This window comes from Ceratotherium simum, chromosome 21, assembly GCF_057802395.1.
Source record: "Ceratotherium simum simum isolate JZ-2026a chromosome 21, ASM5780239v1, whole genome shotgun sequence".
Classification (NCBI taxonomy): domain Eukaryota; kingdom Metazoa; phylum Chordata; class Mammalia; order Perissodactyla; family Rhinocerotidae; genus Ceratotherium; species Ceratotherium simum.
In genome coordinates this window covers 21,756,543-21,780,677 of record NC_141920.1, presented here as the reverse complement: position 1 = coordinate 21,780,677, position 24,135 = coordinate 21,756,543, and the positions used below count along the sequence as shown (strand labels likewise).

Here is a 24,135-nt window from a genome sequence, read left to right as displayed (position 1 = left end):
TTATACTTTACATTTTATGTAAAAGCCATATTCTTAACTTAAAATTATTTATTGCTTACATGATTTTTGTTTGTATTGTTCCATTGATATATTTTTTACTGTTAAACATATTTAAGTGTCTTGGGTTAGAACTGAACACATATTTTTCCCATTAAAATTAATGGACATACACATTTTTTCATTTAACAGCTTCTCACTTAGAGACAGAATTTCTAGGAATGAATTACAGTCACCAGGTGGGAGACAGATGTATTTTTGTCATCTCCCCAAGAGCTTTTAGACAGTTTCCCAGTCCTCTATGTCTGTCACTTTTCCAATTTCCATCACCCGTTGCTCTTCCAACTTGTCACCCCCATTATCAGCCCCTTACCTGTCTGATATATTACAGGTGTTCAGTATTTATCATGTCAGGAATGAGTCTAGTTGAAAGTAAGAGGTAACCCAACAAATTGTGGTGTAAATAAGATATTTTCCCCCCCTCATAAAAAAGGCAGGCAGTCCAGGCTTTGTGCCGCTGCTGGGTATGTCCTAAAGAACCAGGCATCTGGGGGCTTTCTGTTCCACTTCCCTTAGCGCAGTCCTCCTCATGATCTCAAGATGGCTACTGCACCTCCAGGCGTTGTGCCTCAGTTCAAAGCATGAAGTGGGGAAACGTGAAGGTCAGAAACTTCTCCAAAGACTTCCCTTTTATGCTGGAAGGGAAGCTCTCCCTTGGGACTTCTGCCTACATCTTATTGGCCAGAACTTTGTCTCATTGCCGCCCCTAGATGCAAGAGAGGTTGGGAACTGTGTGCTTTGCTTTCCAGCCTCTGTAGTGTAGAAAGGCAAGGGATAAGCGGTTGGAATAAATAGTGAGTGAGCCTCTTACAGTATTTGTCACATTGCATTTAATTGAAATGTATTGCTTCGATCCACAAAGTGTCCTGGATATAGCCCTGTTCCTGTCCCGGAACATTCTTGTTTTTCCTCTTCTCTCCTCTAGCTACTTTCCTGGGGGCTGGCAGGTGTGGAGAGACAAGGTCTTGAGGAAACACTCCTCTCTTATTCTTTCTATGAAGATACCAGTTCCCTTGTCACTCCTTCCTTCACGGTCTCTTCTAACTGAAGGTAAGGAGTCAGCATCTTCTTTGCTCCATTTTGCCCTTTTCAGATAACCGTGCTTTCAGCACTACTCAGCACCCTGATCCCCTCCTCTGAAAATCATGGACGGTCTCAAGGCCAGGTCCTCCTTCCTCTTTCCTCTCAGCCCAAGTTTCCTCCTTCACACTCCCAAGGCACTTGAGCTGTACCTCTCTAATGGTATTTATTATTTTCTCCGTTGAGGCTGAAACCAAAATATTGAAAGTGGTACTGTTTACAAAATGTGTGGTGCATTGTAGGTGCCCAAACTGGTATCTCTTGCTATTATTATTACTATTAAGGTCTTATCAGACCTAGCTCCTTAATGACAGGCTCTGAATCTGATGTCTGATTCATCTTTGTAACCCACACCTGGCTTGGATTTGAGCATTGCTCATAATTAATGCTCTGCCCAGGTAGTAAGGGGGCGGCGGGTAAAGGCCAACATTTCAAAGGAAGGGTGCTGTAACGGTGGGATGTGAGAAATTCCTAGAACCTGGGTGAGAGCCATAATACTGCAGAGAACACCCCTACTCCGTCCGCACCGAACACAGGAGTCCGGGTTGATTCATAGGGACGCAGGTGGAGCGCCTCCTTGGCTGTATCGCGACGAGGTAGACACACCCGTCACTTCACTCCTCCCCCTCCACTTGATCCGGAAAGGAAGGAGGGAATCTACCCCGCGCGGCGATCTGGGATATCTGCGCACGCGCAGCTTCCGGCTCCGTGCCTCGGGAATTATTTGCCGCCGCCGCTTCGGACCCACAGAAAGCTCTGATCCGGCGCGCCGCGCACGCGCAGTGATCCACTCGGCTCGGGGAGTTATTTGACGCTGCCGCCCCTGGCAGTCGGAAGTTGCCTGAGCAGAGCGCAGCCGGCCGGCCCGACCGGCCTTCGTCGTCCCCAGGCGTCCTCGGAGAGTCGTTGACGGGTGGACGGACCCACCGCCTGAGGACAGCTGGCCCGGGCAGCGAAAGCGCCGGCCCTATGGCGCCGGTGGCGTGAGGCGGAAGGCCGAGTGCGGCCGGCGGCGGCGGCAGCGGCGGCGCCCGCCCCAGCGATGCGGGCCCCGCCCGTCGCCTCAGGTAAGCGGGCGGCCCTCCCCGTCGCGGCGGGACCCTCCCCGCCCCTCCCCTCCGGGCGGTCCCGGGACGGCTAAGCCTTGCTTCTCGGCCCCGGGTGCTCCAAGGGCCCGGCCTTCGGAAGCATATCTCTGCATTTTTGGGGGGACCCACGGGGTCCGGGGAGCTTGGCCTTGGTGTCGGCAGCTTCTATAGGGTCTGTTCAGGCCCGGTCTAGCCCTTGGGAGCTGCCCCGGCCGGGCGAAGCTCTCTCCTGGCACCTGGGGGAGGAGGCGGGTCTGTAGCGGAGCTCGACAACTCCGGCGAGGAATTTGGTCCAGCAGGAAGGTTGGTCGAGTTGCTGCCGCCCTGTGGGGACGATGCTGCCCATTGCACACTGACACTCGGGCGAGCAAGAGTTAATAATGGGACTAAACAGCCAGCCCTTGTTAAGCGCTTACTATACGCCGGGCATTGTGCCAGGCCGTTACGGTCACCACGTCTAACTTCACAATAACCCTGCAAGGTGGGATTATCATCCCCATTTTACTGACGAGGCAGCTGAGGCCCTGAGCGGTTAGAGGTCTTACTTGCTTAAGGTCACGAGGCTGGTAACTTGAACCCAGACAGTCTAACTCCAGATTCAAGTGCTTAACAATTAGGTCAGTGGCTCTCCAACTTTGCTGCACGTTAAAATCAACTGGGGCAGCTTTTAAAGATTCCCTGTGCCGGGTAGCACACCCAGACCAATTAAATCAGGATGTTTGGTGGGGGGGTGGGGGGGGGTCGGGGTGGGGTGGAAGCCAGACATTAGTATTTTTTAAAGATCCCCACGTGATTTCAGTGTGCAGCAAAGTTTGGGACTGCTACAGTAGGTAATTCTGCATCTCAAAAGATGTTTCAGTGTTTCTCCAGCTTAAGTGTAGGAGAAGCATCAGACTTTGTTAAAAATAAAAGTTCCACCCGCAGGGATCTTTTCCTTAGGCCCACTGAGTACTACCCCTTGTGAAAGCCTGTTGGTTGTGGGAAGTAACTTTCTCTGCAGTATTTCTGAGTCAGCTGGACCTTTTAAAGTGTATACATCTCATGCAAAACTGTTTGCAATTTTCCTGAATATACAGTACGCATGGGTGTAGTGTCTCTTAACCTCTGGGTCTTCTTTGCATATGCTGTTCCTCTGCCTAGACTATTTTCCATGCTTTCTCTCCGCTCCCCCCAAACGCACACACTTCTGTCTGCCTTACACCCATCCACATATCCTTTTCTTCCCGTCTCTGGCTGCATGAATCCCAGCATTCCCAACATTCAAGATGCGTCTGTCTGTGGCCCTCAACCACCTTGGGTCTTTCCTGTTTGCTCTTTAACATCATAATGGAATTTACCAGTTATTTTTCTGTGTCGCATTTCTGTCTCTTCTACTAGATTATGAGCAACTTGAACCATGTTTTCTTCATCTCTGTACTCCTTTCAGTGCTTTGACATATAAAGCTTTTACGGAATAGAATATTTGAGTCCTTTTTATGTCATAAACTTCAACCTGCGAACAGATTTTTCTCTATTTCCATTTTTGCAGAAGATGTTTGGTAGTTCTTAGCCTATAGAGTTTTGTTCTTTTTGCTTGGAAATCTCTAGTTAGGTTCATTAATTTATCCATCCAGTAGTTGAACAAACACATTAAGTTCTTACCACTGGCAAGGCACTATGTAGGACTAACTATGTGCAGTCAACATTGGTTGATTTTTAATGTCTGATTTTATCACAATCAGACACAATTCTGTAGTGGAAACCTTTTTATTGCCCTTAGGACTTTGCGTATGTTCCCCACCTCATTATCCAACAAAATGTTTAGTTGTCATCCACTACATGTTATTGCTCTGTTGGTACTTGGTAAATACTAATAGAATTGCTATTGGTATTCATCCTATTCACCAAGAGAGATGACAGAAGAAGCACTTAATGAAGATTAAAACCTTGATGTCAGAGGAATTGACAAACTTAGTATATATTTATTGCAGAATGCCTGAACTGCTATTGCCCAACCTTTTTACAAGTTTTAAAAGCAGGCAGGGCAATAATTCAGATTATATTTGTGCTTGGCTGGTCTTAAAATTGTGTAAGGTTTATAAAAGTGAGTATGTGTGTGGAGGTCCTTATGAAGGTTTTTGAACAATAATGATTTTTTTAAAGCAATTAAATGTGGTGAAGTATGTGGCTTGAATAAAAACATACACATTTCATGTAATGACATTCTTTACACCATGAGGATTGTTATAGAAAGGTTTTCTTGGTTCAGTTTTGTACTGTTTTCTCAATTTTTAGGCTGAGGCTAATATAGAAACTGATGGAACAATTCATGTTAAATTCAGATATTCAGGAAACTTGCCCATGTTTCTCTGATCAGATATGGATAGAGTATCCAGTTCTGGCCTTAGCACGTGGAAGAAACTCAATCTTGAAGCCTGAGGTTTAAATCTAGTTGATCTCCAAAGTAAAGGTGAAAAATTCCACATACTCAGTTGAAGACCAGAAGCGACTAATCATGATAGCCTGAGAGCTAGAGATGGATTCTGTTTAATTTGAGATATCCGTCGGTGGTAGCAGGTATGTTCTCTGACGTGTGTAAAGGCCTTTTAGATAGAATGATTTCCTTTGGTGCAAGATGATTAAAGTTTCAGAATTAAGGTACATGGAGTTTAATTCTAAGTTTATATAGATGAAGAAAGTAGATAACTTGCCCAAGAATACATGGTTGGCTTCTAGCACATCTAGGACTAGAAAGCAGGCCTCCTTCCTCTGGTTGCAATGTTCCGTTCCACTCGTGAGAGGATGTCGTGTTTGTTGTTGTTGTTGTTTTGTGTGTGTGTGTGTGTGTATGTGTGTTGGAGATGAGGGAGGTGGACAGAGTAGTCTGCTATGTTTGAGTTACTCAGGTGTATAGTGAGTGCTTGGTGTATGTCGTGTACTTTGCGATACAAACTGGGGACACCAAGGTAAATAAGACACAGCCCCTGTCCTCAAGGAGTCTGTAGTCTAGTCAGGGTTGTAATAAAAGTAATCGTATCTAAGGCAGCTCTGCCAAATAGAATTTTCCACAATGGTGGAACTGTCTATATTTGTGCTGTCCAATATACCCACTAGCCACATGTGACTATTGAGTACTTGAAATGTGACTAGTGTAACTAAGGAAGTAGTTACGTGTGGATGTGGCTACTGTATTGGACAGAATCGGTTGAGGCATGAAAGATGAGAACTGTTGTGGTGCTGCAGGGGTGCAGACAGGGTATTCATATTTTTTTGGATAGACTACTAAAAACTACCTGTTTCTACTTTTGGGGAGGAATGCAGGCAGAACCTGTCTGTCTGTCTTGTAATTCAGGTGTTTGGTAGGATCCCTAACAGTTAGAATCTGGTGCATAGGTGAATACATTCCTTTTTGGCCAAACTTGATTGATATTTGCCTTGTAGGGTCAATAGGACTACAATAGAAATATGAACTATAGTCCTTTTTGCCTTTATTAGTCATAAAGTTATATTGATGACCTTGGGTGCACTTGTGTGCCTTAAAATCCAGCACGGTTCATTTATTTACTCAGTGTTTTGGCACTCTGTACTCTATTTTTCCTAAGAGAAACAAGGCATGCCTGACAATGTGTACCTTGCATTTGTACATCTCAAAGTATGTTGACCTATGTTGCTTTATTTGATCATTCTCCCAAGTCGCTTTAGCTAGGTACTGTAGATATTTTCCCTGTTTTACAGATGAGGAAACTATGACAAAGAAATGCCAAGTGATTTGTCCAAGGTCATGTGGTGAGGTATGGAGTCAGAACAAAAGAAAAGAGCATTGGACTTCGAGGCAAGAGGTAGAGTTTCTTGTCCCAGCTCTATTGTTACTTGATGTGACCCTGAGCAAGTCATCGTCTTACTTTGTTTCCTCACCTGGTGGCTGGTGACTTAGTGTCTTACTTAACTTTCCAGGCTTGTTATTGGAATAAAATGAAGTAGCATGTGAAAGCTCTTTGAAAATGATTGATTATACAAAGGTACACTGTTATCAAGCAAGATCTCCAGTGGTTTTTCTGTTGTATGATGCTGTCTTCATACCTCATCATGTCAGTTATCATGTTGAATACTATTGTACTGTGGTGTCATGGATTTCTCTTGTCTTCCTCACCATGAAACCTTGTCTTGGACAGCCATTGTGTCCTGTTTGTATCTTCGTACCTACATCCTCGGATAACACCTGACATGTAGCAGGTGTTTAATAAATGTTTTTTTAATGAAATAACTGATGTTTGGATTTACTTTATGAAGTTTTAAAATCTGTTCTCTGTAGTTAGAGTTGAAGCTCCTTGGGAACGGGAATGATGTTTATTTGCTACTACATGTGCTTGATGTATAGAAGGCATGTAATAAATATTGGTTGAATCAATTGATGTAATTAATGTCAGGCTGTGGTCTTAGTGTGTCCACCACTGTATTGATCGTTTTGGTAATTTGTCAATTAGACCAAACCTTCATGTTACTCTGCGGTAGTACCTGCAAGCCATAAGCTGTTACCCAGCACACAATCATCTGATAATAGAAACCTCCAGAGAGATTACCTAGAAAATGGGTACATGTAGAGTTGGGAAGGAAATTAAGTAATCTGTAGGGGCGTAGTTTCATCTTCTTCCCCCTCCTCCTATTTACTTCTGGAGCATTGAAGGTGGAGACTTCTCTGCTAGCAGCTCTGGTTGACAGAGCCTATCTGGGGAGGAGACTCATGGGATACTTAACATAGCAGTCAGAACCCTTAATCATCTGACTATAGCTGTGTCTTCATATCTCACTGCAGTGCCCAACCCTCCCTGCCTCGCCCCCATCCTTTCCACCTCCTCCTCCTCAATTATTAGCCACACTGGAGTTTGCTTTTCTACTGTCTCTTCAGCCTGTCTTGGACACTTCCATCAAACTTCTTTAATAGGAATTCAGTTCCTGTTGTATGATTCCTTTGATAAAGTTGAACTTTCATTCTCTGCCACCAGTTTTTAACTAAATTAATTACAAATCTCCAATCCTAGTATTCATAGTCCTTCGAAATTGGTCACTTCTTATCTTTGAAACCTTACCACCTTCTACATATAAAGCTTTCTTTTCTGCTACTCTGGGTTTTGAGTTTCTGGTGCTGTTTTTTGCTACTGGAAGCAAGCACCCTTCCTCTTATATATTTTTCTTTTCTTTTCCACCTGCCCCTGCTTACTCTCAATCCACTCAATTTCCTTATCTCTGTTAAAATTGTAACCTTCCTTGAATACCCAAGTCATATGCCCCATATGCTAAAGTCTTCCCTGATCTTGTCCTGTTGTTTTCCAGCTCAGCCCTTGTTTCAATCAAAAGTAATCTTTTGTCCTCTGAACTTCCACAATAGCTTGCCTATAGCTTTTTTTTTAAATGGCATTTGGCTCTTTAACTTTCTAACTTGTATTTCTGTCTCCTTCGTGATCTTAACACTGCATTGTACATAGTAGATGGTTAATAACTATTTATTGAATAAATCAACTTGGTGGTTCCTGCCAGTGTCTCAGTGTTCATATGTATACTGAGGATGCTGATATATACTTATCAGTTCTATGACATGAAGATCTGTTAATAAAAACTTATTACATCAAATTGTACAGTTCTACCACTCAGTTAAAACTACTTGCAATTCTCTGTGATCTTTCTAATCTTTAGTCACGTATATATGTTTATCTAGTTGTAATCATGATATATATTTTTTCTCCCTCCATATAATAGCTATTGTTTATTGATTGCTTGCTTCCATTAGGACATGTTCCAAACATCTTACATATATTGATTCTCTAATCACCACAACTACACTGAAGTAGGCTATTTTCCCCATTGTACAGATGAGGATGCTCGGACACAGAGGTAGAGTAACTTTTGCAAGGTTTCCCAGCTTGCAGGTGGTGGAGCTGGGATTTGAATCTAAGAAGTCTAGTTTCAGAGCCCTGACTCTTAACCAGTCTTCTATATGTTTTCATGCTTCTAATCTCTATGTTGAATGGCTACATTATAGTATATATAGAGTTAATATGCCCTAATTATGAAGTTATCCCGTTATTGATGGACAGTTAATATGCCTACTTCCCCATCTTATGTACAGTACTACAGTGAATGTCTTGTGCATTTTTCTATTGAGTTGTTTTATAAGGATAAATTAAGTGGTATTACTGGGTCAGGGCACCTGATGTTACTGTGTCTCCTGCTATGTATTGGCAAAATATTCATGCTATCCTTGGATGAATGGTGAGAAAAATGGCATCAGCACAAGTGTGCCAGTTTATTGATGGGATAAAGCTACAAACAACTCCACGGCAAGTGGACTAGCGATCAAGGCTCAACAAGGTTCTGCCATGGTGCTGTCCCGAGGGGTTGATGCAGATATGAACATCCTTGCCCAGGAGGACCTAGGCTGTGCAGCAGTTCTGGTTCCTGAAAGTATTAATGTTCTCTGAGATCTCTGGACTTGTTGCTTTGGACAGGCTGAGCTGCAACAGCAAGAGGAGGTTTTTATTTGTGTGTTCAAGAGTAGGCTGGCCAAGGACGAAACTGGGCTCGTCCTTGGCCACATCTGTCACACTACACTCTACCCTCATCTTTTTTTTCCCCTAACAGCAACAAAAATGAAACAAAATGAAGTTATAGGATCTCCATAGTTGGGTTATAAGGGCAGCCCCTGGAGCACAGGTGGGTTGGGGTGACTTCCAGAGCAGCAATAGCTATAGCATATGCCTCCCTCCCTCCCCCGCAAGAATCGTGCTAATTCAGGTACCAAAACTAGCATATGCCGTTATCTTTGATCAGAGGCATCAGTTGACCCACAGATGAGTTCTTTTTAGCCCACACTTGGGCTTTTTAAAACTTGAATTAGTTGCCAGCATTTAAAGAGCGCAGTCATGCATTGCTTAAAGACATGGGTATGTTCTGAGAAATGCATCGTTAGGCAATTTTGTTGTGTGAACACTGTAGAGTGTACTAACACAAACCTAGACAGTATAGCCTACTGCACACCTAGGCTATATGGTACTAATCTTATGGGACCACTGTCGTATATGCGGTCTATCATTGACCAAAACATCGTTATGCGGTACGTGACTAGGATGCTTCACAGAAATGTCCAGATTTTCTGTGTCTCCTGAAACATTGGATTACCTGGTAACACTGGGTCTACATTCCTTCAAGATAATAGTTGGCTAGGGCTGAGTAGTGGCTGTGCCGTTTAAAGAGAGCCTGTATTCTCTAGTTTGCCGCAGCACCCGCTCTACCCACTTAACTACGTACTGCATGTTTGTTTCCTAGACTGGTGGTTTTCAACCTTCTCAGACCTAATATTTGATAATGACCACTTTATTATCTTGAAATTAACAGATAATATATAACCTATCAATGCATAGAATTTTAAAAAAATCTCTGAAACTCTTTAAGGATAAGAAATGAAAAACATAAATTACTATCCTTCCAATAAAATTAGTATTTCAATAAAATTGCTCAGGTACAGCTATACTAGAGGACATAATGTAGTAGTCAGATGCTTGAGTCTACTTATAAGTTGAGAAGTAAGACAATAATGTGGCACTTTTTCTTTATATTTGACATTTTGAAGTAAAGGATAAATAAGTATATATGTAGTTCTTGTGATAGTGTTCCTGACAGCAGTGTGTAGTATTGGCAACTCAGATACCACAAGTGGCATCGCCTTTGGTGATGTGGTTTTTCTGAAACTGAACAATTCTTGTTATGGTAAGAGTCTATACATAAAAATGTTCAATCTTTCCTCAATTTACCTGATTAATTGCATTACTGAAAATTCAGTATATATTAGAATAGCACAAAATATTTTGTATTTATGTGTAAAATGGACTTAGATTTTTAGGCTTAGGCAATTAATAACAGGATGAATTTCTGGCAGACATTTGAAAGTCCTGTGAAATGTAGCCTAATTGTTCATTGTGAGGACTGTCTCCTGCATTGCAGGATGTCTGGATTTCCTGACTCTGCCCATAAATACCAATAGCACACCGCAATCATTGTGTTAACTAAAAGTGCACTTAGTATTTCCAAAATGCCCCCTAGGGGGCAGTTCTTTTCTATTGAAAACCGTTGCCCTAAACTCTTGAGTGTGTTCTGTTGGCCTTACCTCCTAATCAGAATTGAGTTTTTATCGCTTCTTTTGTTAGTTTAATAGGTACAAAATGATACCTTAGTTGCTTTACTTTGTGTTTCTTTGATTTCTTTTTTTTTTTTTTTTTTTTAAAGATTTTATTTATTCATTGTTTTCCCCCCAAAGCCCCAGTAGACAGTTGTATGTCGTAGGTTCACATCCTTCTAGTTGCTGTACGTGGGACCCGGCCCCGCGCTGGACGGAGAAGCGGTGCCCTGGGGCGCGCCCGGGATCCGAACCCGGGCCGCCAGCATCAGAGCGCACGCCCTTAACCGCTAAGCCACGGAGCCGGCCCCCTTCTTTGATTTCTTCATGTTTGTTTCCAAAGTTTATTTTCTCTTCATTGTTTTATTTAATTTGCCTGTAATTATAATGCACATCTTTGTCTTAATGTTTTTGTTTTATATGTATTTTGTTAAAATTTAGCATGTTTTTTCTGTTACATATATTTTAATATTTTAATTCAACTTTTTTGATGTATCCTTTCTATAGTATTCTACTTTACCTGTTTCTTGAAAGCATTTATTTCATTTTCTTACATTTAATCATTTAAACATTAATACATTTAAAGAATTAAAATTTCTTACATTTAAAAACTTTGTAGTTTTTAAGAAGAATTTAAGAGCTATTAAAATCTGTTTTGATTGGTCTTTCACAGTGTTTTTTAAAGAATGATACTCTTGTCTTTACGCCATAATTGGGAGGGGTGGTAGCTGTTTCTTAAAAATGCAGATTCCCAGGCCCCAATCCAGACTTACAGAATTGAGGTTTCTAGGGATGGGGCCTTGGAGTCTGTATTTTAAATCGAAGCCACGTTGATGATTCTTATGAGTACAGTGGTGTTTGAGAGCTTTCTTGTTCTTTTTTTTTCTTAAAACATTTTTTTCTCCAACAATGTGTTGTTTGGAAAGGACACTAAATATTAATTAAATATTCCTTAAATATTTGGAAACCATCCAACTATTTTTTGTTTTTACTACTAATTAGTTTAAAACAAATGGACATTTTTCAGTTTTTATTTTACACAGCATGCAAAATTTTGTACATACTTGAGTGGAATAAAGGGAACACCTTTTAACATGTTCCTTTCTCCCATTGGTAAACCTTGACATCCTGAAACATTTATCCAGTATCCAGTGTGTGCCAGGAGCTGAAGATTCAGGAACTGAAGATTCAGGAAGTGAGGTTTCCACTCACAAAAGGTTGACACACTTGTGGTGAAGATATCTTCACACAGCTAATGGATAAGCTAATGTGCAGCTTGATATGAACAGCCTGTAATAGGCACTCAGCAGGCAGGAGGGGTGATTTGAGGAGTCAAGAAAAGTTTTACCAAAGAGAGGACATTTGTGCTGTGCCTTGAAGGATGAGTCCTTCATGAGGTGGATCAAGATGGGGAATGGCGGTTCAGTCAGTGGGAGTAGCATGAGCAGTAATACAGGGTTTGAAAAAACTTGTTGGGTTTGAGCGATCACAAGTAGTTCTTTGTGGCCATAGCTTGTGGGAGGGGGGTATGTGTGTGGGAAAGTGGCAGTTGAAGAAGGCTGGGAAGGTGGAATAAACAATTTCAATTAGAATTCTAGCAAAGTTTTATCTTTTTCTTTAATTGGATAAAATCATCTTAAATTTTATATAGAAGAATAAATGCCTGAGAATAGTCAGTAAAGGTTTGAAAAAGAGTAGTAGGGGTGGAGGGGGCTTCTTTTCCGGTTATTAAAACATTCTATAAAGCCACTGAGTTTAAATCACTATGGTATTAGCATAAGAATAGACAAATAGTTAAACAGAACAGATTTGTAAATAGATTCCTATATAAATGAGAATTTAATATATGACAAAATTGGTAGTTCAGTGGAAAAGGATGTATTTTTAACAGATAATGCTGGCACAACTGACTATACATCTGGAAGAAAATACAGTTGGACCTTGTCTACACCACTTATAGAAGTAGGTCTGATAGATTTTCAGATTTTTGGGCCTAGACCCATAATAAATGTATTTTACACTGTGACCCAGCACATATGCATATATAAAAAGTGAAACAGGTGTCACAGAACATTGCTTACCTTTACTGTGTCTGATGCCTTTATTGTATATCCTATTGTTTAATATCCTATTCCACATGATTAAACAAAAATATTACCCGTTACATTTGTTTCATGACCCACAATTTGGAGAACGCTGATAAAGGAGATGGGAGGGAGAAATCATCTAAGCCAGATTCAAAACCAGAAGCTATAAAATAAAGGCAAATATTTGGCTAGAACAATGAAATTTCACTTCCTACCTATCAAACTGGCAAAGAAAGGAAGGAAAGAAGGAAGCTGATTCATGGCAGGAGGCTGTGGGTGAGAGGGAGGAAGGGCTCTCGTCCATTCCTAATGTCAGTGAGAGTTATTACAGCTTTTTTGGGAAGAAATCTGACCTATTAACATTAAAAATATATATACCCTTTAACCAACAGTTTCACTCTTTGAAACTTGTTCCATAGAAATTAAAATGCCACTGCTCAAGGATATATGAACAACCATGTTTATTGCATCATTATTTCCTGGTGACAAAAAAGTGGAAAATGAAGTAAATGCACATCATTAGGAAACTGGTTGAATAAATTATGCCATGCCCATGTCATGGAATATTACACAGCCATTAAAAACGAGTATTATTAATTGGAAGGCTACTCACGAGATACTCTTGATTGGGAAAAAAAACAATATATAGAAAAGTATACAAACCTAGCTATGCATGTATATAAATTATTTTAATATGATTGAGTTAGGGTGGAGCAAAATACAAGAGGAAATGTGAGGTTGTTAAGATGGATTACCTATCCAGGGGAGTGAACTATTTGGACAGAAACTGAAGCCAAAAAATGAAAAGGGTAAAAAACTACACTAAAACAAAACAAAAACACATGTAGTATAATATTCTCGTGTATTTATGTAGGAGACTATTTATATATAGTGTGTGTATATATATTATACTGTATTGTATACTATATAAATATGCATGACATATATGTATGTATGTGTGTATGTGTATGTTAATAAAAAAAGGTGAGAAAAAATGTGTAGTGTGGGAATAAGTTGTCATCTGATGAGGATGGATCCCTATCAGAGCTTTTCCTTTTCCCCTTACATTTTTGATAGTGCTTATTTATGGGGGGCACCAGGGTATCCTTGGGGGGATTCTTCATAAATCCTGGGGAAACTCTGGCAATTTTAATAGTCAGTTGCATCTACCATCCCTTCAAATTGTAGGTGCCTTGTTCGATGCAGGTCCATCCTTCCTGCCTTTCCATTTTTAGGGCCTCTTGGTGCAGAGGAGGAGGACATCAAACCTCATAGGGTCACTGAAAGGTGCCTGGGCCCAGAGTGCTTCAGACTTCAAAGAAGCTGGAAAGATTGAATAGGATAGGAGGAGGGTACACAGGAGCAGGGAGGGAAGGTGGTAGGTTCCTCTGTATGGAAAGGAGAAAGAAAGGTAGTTTGGGACCAGTCTGTGAATGACTTTGACTTTCATGCTAAGGAAGTTGATCTTTATTCTGTAGGCCTGTGATTCTCAAACGTCATATCTTGAAAAACACTGATACTTGTTGAGCTGGAATGAGGTTTTCCAAGATAAAATTACACGATGCTAGTCTCTTCCCAGTTTGAAGAAAAAGTTGCTTAAGGGATAGAACTTTTTAAAGATTAAGTATACCCGTGTATTTTGCTTAAACTCTGCTGGCTAGGCAAACAGATTTCAGAGCAAGTAGAAAATGGAAGTTAACAGAATTGAATTGGAAAGGGCTAACTATCCTTGATTTTCTTCATGAGTATGGCATTTATGATTATAATATTTCCATTGCATTCATACAGATATGTTTTCTGTGGCTAAAATTTCTCATTTGCATGGTAGACATAGATATCATTTCATGGAGCATATACAGCATAGGGAGGAGCAGTACATGTCATGGAGAATGTGTATAGGATAGGGAGAGGCAGTACTTGCTGTGGTTAAGAGCATGGTCCCTGGAGCCCAACAGATGTAGGTTCAAAACCCAGCTCCACGATGTTACACCTCTGAAGCCTCAGGTAAGAAGCAAACCTCTCTATGCCTCAGTTTTTCCATCTGTGAAATAGGGATAACGTTACTTAATATTCATAGAGTTGTTTTGATGAATGCATGAGTAGCATGTAGTAAATGCTCAGTAAGTGGCAGCTCTTAATGTGTTTTCTGAAGGACACTGTGACTTCCAGGTGTTCCATTACCAGAAGTTTGTGTGCCACTACTGCAGGGAATGAAATATTCTCAAAGAATTTTATGTCTGCTTTGAGGACAGTGGTGGGAAATTACAGGGGTACATTTCTAGCGTGTAATAGGTATTCGGAAACTGTTGATTGAAAAATCTGAGTCTTAGAGTAAACTCTTCCTTTGTTTCCCTTTCCCACTTAGGGCACTCCATTCTTCTGACTTTTTCTATCCTGGAACATAAAATGAGGAAGATTCCCTCATGCCATGAGTGCACCGCATCTGATCATTTTATCCCCCTGCATAGTAGCTATCTGCCTCAGCTCCATTCCAGGGCTTCTGAAGGCTGTTTTGAGGGGGTGCTCGGACAGCTGTTTCCCAGGGTCTGCTTTCCCAGATCTCACCATGAGGCTATTTTAGGACATTCTCAAAACATTAAGATGTATTTTTTTCTCAGTCTTCCTGAGGCAATATATTTACAGCTTCTTTGTCTTGCCGTGTAGGGCAAATCTGTGTTTTACTTACTTTTAGTAATTTTCAATGGTATAATTTGACATATAATTTCTGTTTTGTCTTTTCAGGTGCCGTTTGGATAGTCCTTTAGTGGCACGATGTACTCGGAGTGGAGGTCGCTGCATTTGGTGATTCAGAATGATCAGGGCCACACCAGTGTGCTGCACAGCTATCCAGAGAGTGTTGGGCGAGAGGTAGCAAACGCAGTGGTCCATCCTCTTGGGCAGGCCTTAGGCACCCCTTCAGCGGCTGGTAGTGAGAGTTTGTTAAAAACCGACAAAGAAGTAAGTGGTTCTTCGTTTCATTCTACTGGGTGAAAATATAAGTTTGTTACTAAATATAAATTTATTTAACGTTGTCTTTTTTTTTTTCGGTGGAGAAGGTTGGCCCTGAGCTAACACCTGTTGCCAATTTTCCTCTTTTTGCTTGAGGAGGAGTGGCTGTGAGCTAACATCTGTGCCCATCTTCCTCTATTTTGTATGTGGGATGCTGCCACAGCATGGCTTGATGAGTAGTGTAGGTCCACGTCTGGGATCTGAATCCGCAAACCCGGGCTTCCAAAATGGAGCATGCCGAGCTTAACTACTGCACCACCGGGCTGGCCCCTTAACGTTGTCTTTTTAATGATTTCTGCCCAATGTAGTGTGACTTCTCAATTTTCATCTTATTTGAGTTGAGATTTGGGGCTCAGAATTTGTGGGAGTTATAAGGAATAGGTTGTACCATTATGCTGCTGGGACTCCATACTAGCCAGACCTAATTCTGCACTTGAGCTATGTACCTGAGGCAGAGACTTGAATGTCAGGCCCTTTCTCTTAAGCTCTAGGCTCAGTCTTTAGATTTCTATTCAGAGGTGTGTTTGGAAGGTGTTCATTCTTACCTCCAGATGGCCTCTGACTGGAGGCCTACCTTGTGTCAAATTTTCAGGCTACACATAAGCACTGAGCTTGAGGCTCCATCCCTGCCTACCCTTACCTGACTTCCAGGTTTAAAAGTGCTGCAGAACAGCTAAGCCTGTATGGCTACGAGCCCAAGTGGTTGGAAATGGGGTTGTGTTTGCTATCTCTAAAGATAGGGGGCTCTTGGAGTGGCTTGGCCTGGAGCTGGTCCTCTGTTCTTGGGTTCAAGGGACTGGGCTGAAGTTAAGTTGCCAGTGGGAAGTCATGAAGGGGCCTTGAGAATGGAGTGATATAGGAGCTTGCTAGTATGAAGGCTGGCTAAGATTAGGATTAGAACTTTGTCTCTGTGCTTGAGGATGTTCATACAACCTTCAGGCTTTGGGTTTACCTATTTCTCAAACACCTCCCCTCCCTTTTTTTCTGTTACTTTTTGATTTCTCATGAAGGAGAGACTAGACTTAATCTAGATGGAAGAATACTCTAAATGTAAGACTAAAGGTTATAGCTCTAGAGGCAGTTTATTTCCCCTCCGTAGGCCATGGGTTGCTGAAGGGCAAAGCCCTTCGTTCTGAGGAGCGTTTTTCTCTCTTCAGAGTACCCTAGCAGAGACTTACCCCTGAGGACCAGCGCTTGCCCTGGTGCTCTCTCCTCTTGGCATATCTGTAATCCCTTGCTGCCTTCTCCTGGGAAGAGATGGCACGTGAGTGAATAGAGGTGCTCTGGTGCAGCCCTTGTTTATTCTCCTTTCCCACCCTCAAAAGGATATGAGAGAATAGTCCTTGAATCCAGTGCCCTCTAGAATTATACAATTAAACCATTGTGTGAAGATATCACCAAAGGTATCTTCTCCTTTGTCTTTCATCTGATAATTAGGGACTTGCAACCTCTTTTAAAATTTTTTCTCTTGTGTGGCTAAATCCCACCTGCCCCCACAAATTTGTCACAGCTTCACTGTGCTGTTAAAGTCTTCTGTAACGTTTGTTGTTGTTATGTATTAGTTATATTGCTATTATGTATTTTCTACCCTTAGTCTTTGTAGTTGTTTTTGAGTTTAACAATTTCAATCTGTGTATTTATCTTGTTAGATTCAATTTTAGTTTTAAGCTATTGATGTTTTTTTGAGTTCTGAATTTCTGTCTAACAAGTTAGCTGTCCTTTTTAGCTTTGTGATACCTACAAATGGTCAGCAATTAATCTGTTTTTCTTTTTCCCCCGAAATTAAGGTCTTGGCAGGGCCTTTGGCATGCCGCTGGGCATTTTCTTCCAAAATGATCTTGGTACATTAATCCACCGTTAGTCTCTCATGTGGTGATTCGACCAGTCCTAAATCCAGCCCTTCTCCCTTCCTCTGGACCATATGTCTCCATCTTGTCCGCAAGGATATCTTGCATTTGACCAAATTTCTTCTTAAAGCCCAGATACCCCTTTGCCAGAGAAGGCTGTTAATGGCATGGCGAGAATAGCTTCAGATTTCTAGTTGAGAGACCAGCGTTCAAATTTTCAGTTCCACCATTTCCAAACCAGTGACTTGGTCCAAATTGCTTAATTTGCTAAGCTTCAGTTTTCTTATCTATAAAGTGAGGACAATTCACCCTCTCATACAGGGTTATGATTTTTTTTTCTTTTCTTTTTTTTTTTTTGTGAGGAAGATCAGCCCTGAGCTAACATCCATGCCAATCCTCCTCTTTTTGCTGAGGAAGACTGGCCCTGAGCTAACATCTATTGCCAATCCTCCTCCTTTTTTTTTTTTTCCCTTTTTCTTCCCAAAGCCCCAGTAGATAGTTGTATGTCATAGTTGCACATCCCTCTAGTTGCTGTATGTGGGACGCCGCCTCAGCATGGCCGGACAAGCAGTGCGTTGGTGCGCGCCTGGGATCCGAACCTGGACCGCCAGCAGCGGAGCATGCGCACTCAACGGCTAAGCCACGGGGCCGGCCTCCACACAGGGTTATTTTGATGGTTAAATGATATTTATGAAAGTGCTTCGTAAACTGCCAGGATTATACAGTTGTCAGCTGCCTTCATAGTAGCCCTCTTAATAAAGGAATGAAGCTTGTCTGGCATGACTTGTTCTTTTTGAGCAGGCTGGTTTCCAGTAATCACACTTCCCCTTATAAGTGCTCACTGATTATCTTCTTAGTAATTTGTCCGAGAGTTTCATCTGGAATTCACTTAAACTTTCTGGTCTGCAGTATCGAGAATATAGTTTCATCCTCTGTTGCAAATTGGGCTGTTTCCCCTTTCTTATCACACCTTGTTCATTCTTCATGACTGCAGGCAGTGGTTCAGCAGTCTCTTAGGCAAGTTCTCTCTTAGCCCCTAGGATGTGGTTGAGATGGGTCGAGAGGCTGAAACTCTTTTAGTGCAGCTAAGTGCCTTGGTTAAGATCTTACCCCAGCTTCAGTCCCTTCTCACCTGTTTTTGTTCTTCCTCTTACATTTTAAATATTATTTTCTTTGGCAGAGAAAATAGTCACGAAATAAGAGTTGACCAGTTCATCTTCCTCCTTGTTGTTTGTTAACATTGCATAATCTGGAAAATAAATGTGATCCCATTTATGTATATGATTTCCTAAATGGCACAAGTACCTGTATACAAATTAAGTGGAGAAAAATGTCTAAAATTTTCTATTTCTGTGCTTCCAGTCTCTATGGAAAATCAAGATGGCCTGTACTTATTTTTTATTTCACAGAGCAAACGATAATAAAGTCTCAAGGGTAAAAGCCAACATAGACTTGATATTTAGAAATAAGTAATTTATTTTCTTCTTAAGTCTTTCTAGGAAATACTGTCTGAGTGTGTCTTATACTTGGAAAGTGCTTTCTCTAGAATAAATCTGATATATATGTTGAGATGAATATGGTGTCAATTGAGAGGTTTTTGGCAATAAAAGAGGTTAATATTTTAAATCAGTCTACTGAGATATAGATAGGGATGTGTGATAATTTTATATGTGTATTTTCTTTTGTTTAGGTAAAATGGACCATGGAAGTAATTTGCTATGGACTGACCCTTCCATTGGATGGAGAAACTGTAAAATATTGTGTTGATGTATATACAGACTGGATTATGGCTTTAGTGTTGCCGAAAGATTCTATTCCATTGCCAGTTATTAAAGAGCCTAATCTATATGTTCAAAGTATACTAAAACACCTGCAAAATCTTTTTGTACCAAGGTAAGCTATACCAGTTCATCTGGCCTGTTATCAGGATCATAATAAAATATTCATAAATGTTACTTTTTTATTTCATAGGAGCTGATTTTGTTATTAGCCGTTTGAACAGTAACTTTCATTACTCATTCAATTAAAGAGTATGTTAATATGAATGATAGGAGAGGTGGTCTTATATAATGTTTACTAGAAATTTTTAACAAGTATGTGTTCATTTTAAAGGCTTTTGGCTTTGCTTCTAAGATCTGATAGCGATTGGATGTTAAGATACTGTGACCCCTTTCCCTTCCACTCAAAAAAACATACTTTTGCCTGTCATAATTTTTGGCTCCACTTAAGCTAAAGGCAACTAAGTCTTCTACCTTAAAACGAATCCTTCCTATGAGAGAATGAAGACATTGAAGTAAGCAGACTGAAATTATTATGGGCATATTTGTAGTAGGCCAAAAGATTACTCCTGACAGTTTGTTACTGATTTTTTATCCTATCTTCTGAGGCAAAGACCTGAAATATCATAATGTAAGACATGTGCCTTACTTGTGCTTAAATTTTTTTTTCTGATTCTAAAAGAATTATATGTTCTTAAAAGGATTTGGGAGATATAGAAAATAATGGAGAAGAAAGCATTAGTCTCTTACCCATTTTTAGGAATTTCCTGTAAGAAAAATCTGTTTTCAGCTAGTTTTTGAGAAAGGGGCAAGGGGGCTTCCCTCCTTTTGGAAAAGTTCTGATTAGAGCTTTTGGTCTGTTAGATGCTGAGGGACTTTGAATCATCCAAAAACAAGCTCTGTAAATTTTAGCTTTTTAAGTTTAGAAGGAAGATTACTTTGGAAAACCTGAATTAAAAAAGAAAAATCTACATTAAGAACTCTGGTCTGTAGGAACAAGTGTAAAGTCCTTACCTTATGTGAAGTGCCTGCTGTAATCTGGCCCCTAACCAGATTAGCTGCCACTAATTCTGCATGAGCCCTGCTCTTTGGTCGGACTCATAAATGAAACATTCCCCTACGACTCCTTAAAGATCTTCCCCATCATTGCCTACCCTTTTGTCTTCCTCCTCCTCTCTCTCCCCTAGCTGTCCACATCTTACTCTTGCTGATTCATCTTAAATTCTGCCTTGTGAAGAGAAGCCTTATGTGACCGTTCAGGCCCACAATGAGCACGCCTTCTCTGAACCTATAGGCTGCTCCTGTGTCACTCTTATATCTCTCCATTGTTTTATTGCTGATCTTTTAAAATGTGTATGTCTCATTTCCTCTTCTAACCAATTTGAGCACAGGAACGGGTTGTATATAGTTTGGGCTTCCAGTACCTGGCGCAATACTGGTATTACCTTAGGTGTGAATTAAATGCTGATTGCTCATATTTATTGATTTCAAATAGAAATAATAACAGGAAATAGTTGGAAGTAATTAGCATATTGTTTGTGGCTAAGCAGGTTCTTCTAAAATGGTATACAGTAGTCCTCCCTTACCCGTGGTTTTGCTTTCCATGGTTTCAGTTACCCATGGTCAACTGAGGTCTGAAAATATTAAATGGAAAATTCCAGAAATAAACAATTCATAAGTTTTAAATTGCGTGCCATCCTGAGTAGCATGATGAAATCTTGCGCCATTCCGCTCTGTCCTGCCTAGGACTGAATCATCCCTTTGCCCAGTGTATCCACACTGTATACGCTACCTGCCTGTTAGTCACTTAGCCATCTTGGTTATCAGATCGACTGTTGTGGTATCGAAGTGGTTGTGTTCAAGTAACTCTTATTTTACTTAATGACCCCAAAGTGCAGGAGTGGTGATACCGGTAATTCAAATATGCCAAAGAGAAGCTGTAAAGTGCTTCCTTTAAGTGAAAAGGTGAACGTTCTCAACTTAATAATGAAAGAAAAAAAATTGTATGCTGAGGTTGCTAAGATGTATGGTAACTTTTATTACAGTACATTGTTATAGTTGTTCTCTTTATTATTAGTTATTGTTATTAATCTCTTACTGTGCCTAATATTATCATAGGTATGTATGTATGTATAGGAAAAAACATAGTACATATAGTACTATCCATGATTTCAGGCATCCACTGGGGTCTTGGAACATATCCCTCAAATAAGGGGGACTACTGTAATGATTTTAATGCTTTCTTGTCATCCCATTTAGGAGACTAATTTATTGGGCTTTTTCTTTGTGCATGGGACAGCCTTGTGAGTAGTATTGTCACTATGTCTCAGCTCTTTGTACTCCTACTACCTCTCAGTGCTTAGTTAATTTATATTGATGAAAAAAATAAATGGCATTTGAGTTAATTAGGCTTTTGTTTTTGCTTTTGTCTTTGAGAAACATGACTACCTTATAAATTGTTCATTTTACTCTTTGGTAATTAGCTTCTTTTCTCAAAAGTGTGTGTGCGTACTTCTGAGAGGGTACTGAACTGAGTATTAGAGTTCTCCTGGCCCATGATGTCTTAGCGAGCTGAATATTTTCAGTGCTAATATTGGGAGTTATGATCTCATCTCCCGTTATTGGAAGTTTCGGTTTTTATTTGATTCAGATAATTTACAAAATAGTCATCAAGTTTACTTAATTAGTTGTTTTTATAAAAAGTGACACTCAAAATGGAGGAAACTGCCTTACCACTTTGCTAGAGATTAAGGCAGAGTGTCTATCAGTTTGATTTCTTTTTTATTTTCATAATTGAGTGAAAAGTGAACCATCTTTTAAAATTGATTAGAGTTTTCATTGCTCAGATATACTGTACTTTAAAAAAAACGTGATATTCTTCTAAAGCAGTGGTTGGCAAAGTTTTTTTGTAAAGAGCCAGATAGTAAATATTTTAGGCTTTGTGGGCCATAGGGTGTCTGTCATAACTACTCAGCTCTGCTGGTGTAGAGAAAGCAGCCATAGACAATATATAAATGAATGAGCATAGCTGTGTTCCAATAAAACTTTATTTACAAAAACAGATGGCAGGCCAGATTTGACTCATGGGCCATAGTTCACCAGCCCCTGTTCTAGAACAATTTTTCTGAAGATCACACGTTGCTTTTGAAAATATTAGGAGGAAAGAAAAATCTCTGGTGTTTAAACCTTTCTGTTTATTTTTTAGTAAAGATTATGTTGTTTTTCTTAGCTTTAGAAACTTGGACACTGTTCCTGAGTTTAGGCCTTTTGAGTGAAGGAGTAGATGTTTCCTTTCCTGCCACTGGGCAGGTACCTGGAAATGGTGGGTAGGCCTAGGTTACCGTTTGGGAGGCTTGCAGTGTTGTCGCTAGCTTGGAAGAATGTCAGCCCCAGGACCACTATTGGTATTTTTATTTCTTAATCTGGGCTTTCTCTCATATGGCTAGATGAGGTTTGGGGCTATTATATAATTTCTTATTGTTCTTCAAGTAGCCAGAGCAACAGACAGAAGCTGGAGCCTCACAACTTCTCATGGACTGGATTTACCTCCAGCTGAATGTGGGACACCTCCCTGCTCTTGGGGGCTCTTGGCTTTTCCTAGGTGAATGTCTCATCATTTTGGTTTAGGTCTTACTTCTTTAGGGAAAACTTAGTGGTGTCATTTGTTTGCAACTCCAGGGTAAGTGTCTGGTTTTCTGGATCATGGCCCAGAATCTGAGAATCTCTATCCTAATGTTGGAGTGGGAGTTCTAAGGGCACTCACTTCATTTTCTGGATTTTCTGAGGAGGCTCTGATATTCCCTACTCTGATTTAGATATGTTTTTACCAGTTCTTTGTGACATAAGTCATACTATATAGAAACTTGTCCACAAGATTTATTTCAACAATATTAGTTACTTGTCTTGGGTTTTACATAGGAGTTGTGGAGGCCAACTCACCATTTGCTAATGCAGTGGCTTTTCTATTCTCAAAATTCTCAGGTGGTCCACTTTGGAAAGTGGGAATAAGGGCTGGGGCTTGGACTTCTGTCTTCCTCTTCAAGTGCTCATTTTTGAGGCAATTGCCCCCATACCTATCGGTTTGGGGACCTGTTAGGATATTCCATTGGGTCCATAGGCTCTTCTCTAGCAGACATTAGCTTCAAAGGGCCTGTGAGCACTATGAAATCACGTGTAGAATTCTTGTGAATGTGTGTAAAAAAATTTAAAAAGAATACAAAGGCCATTCTGCTTCAGCGTGAGCAGCGGAAGTGGTTGTGTGTATTATTCATTCACTCAGCAGAAACCTATTAAGTGCCTGTTATGTGCCAGGCACATTTTAGACTTGGAAAATCCAGAGGTGAAGCTTACATTCTAGTATCCCCCTCACCCCCCGCACACACCCCAGGAACTTTTCAAGCTCTCATAGGAGTGGTAGGTTGAGATCCCAGAGTGCTGAACTATATGATGGGGAAGAAGTGGCTTTGAACTGAAGAGAGTGTACCTAGTCCTGTCTGGTTGATGCTGTTAGAGAGTGTCATTGGACCATTGCTTGCTGTATCCATAAGTTGCCGGTCCTTAAGCTGTGCTTTCTCTCCTCAAGGCTTGTCAGTGATATCTGTCTGTCTTCTTCAGACAGGAACAGGGCTCCAGTCAGATTCGACTATGCTTACAGGTCCTGAGAGCCATTCAGAAACTGGCCCGTGAGTCATCCATTATGGCCCGAGAAACCTGGGAAGTCTTACTGTTGTTTCTTCTGCAGATTAATGACATACTTCTAGCCCCGCCAACTGTTCAAGGTTTGTTTATTTTTTTTTCTAATTTATTTCTGAGCTTCAAATATAGTTCACTTTTAAACTCAATGAGTAGTAGACTCAGTGGGAATTTAAATTTTGGCACAACAGTTGACAAACCAAGGGTAACAATTCTTAGATTGGAAACCCTGAAAGGCGTAATATCAAGTTATTTTACCTTCAGTGACGCACTCAGTGAGTTAATACGTTTGGTAATGACAGGAGCAGTAGAGTAGCTTGTTTAGGATATGAGGATAGAGCCTATATAAGA

At 40.6% G+C, this 24,135-nt stretch overlaps 1 protein-coding gene across 5 annotated transcripts in view; it reads left to right on the top strand.

The window, feature by feature from the left end:
• The first annotated feature begins 1,946 nt into the window (after positions 1-1,946).
• The window catches only part of RALGAPB (Ral GTPase activating protein non-catalytic subunit beta), a 90,478-nt gene continuing 68,289 nt past the window's right edge, over positions 1,947-24,135 (top strand). For 2 of the 5 annotated variants that reach the window (XM_014787453.2, XM_004430409.3), the window contains exons 1-4: positions 1,948-2,204; positions 15,201-15,416; positions 19,005-19,207; positions 23,707-23,870. In XM_014787453.2, coding sequence (XP_014642939.1) covers positions 15,231-15,416; positions 19,005-19,207; positions 23,707-23,870 — 553 coding nt within the window. In that variant the 5' untranslated portion in view covers positions 1,948-2,204; positions 15,201-15,230. Of the gene's footprint in view, positions 2,205-4,581; positions 4,782-5,939; positions 6,044-15,200; positions 15,417-19,004; positions 19,208-23,706; positions 23,871-24,135 lie in introns of all 5 variants that reach the window. The other 3 variants (XM_087445281.1, XM_087445282.1, XM_087445283.1) reach the window with 3 other exon arrangements.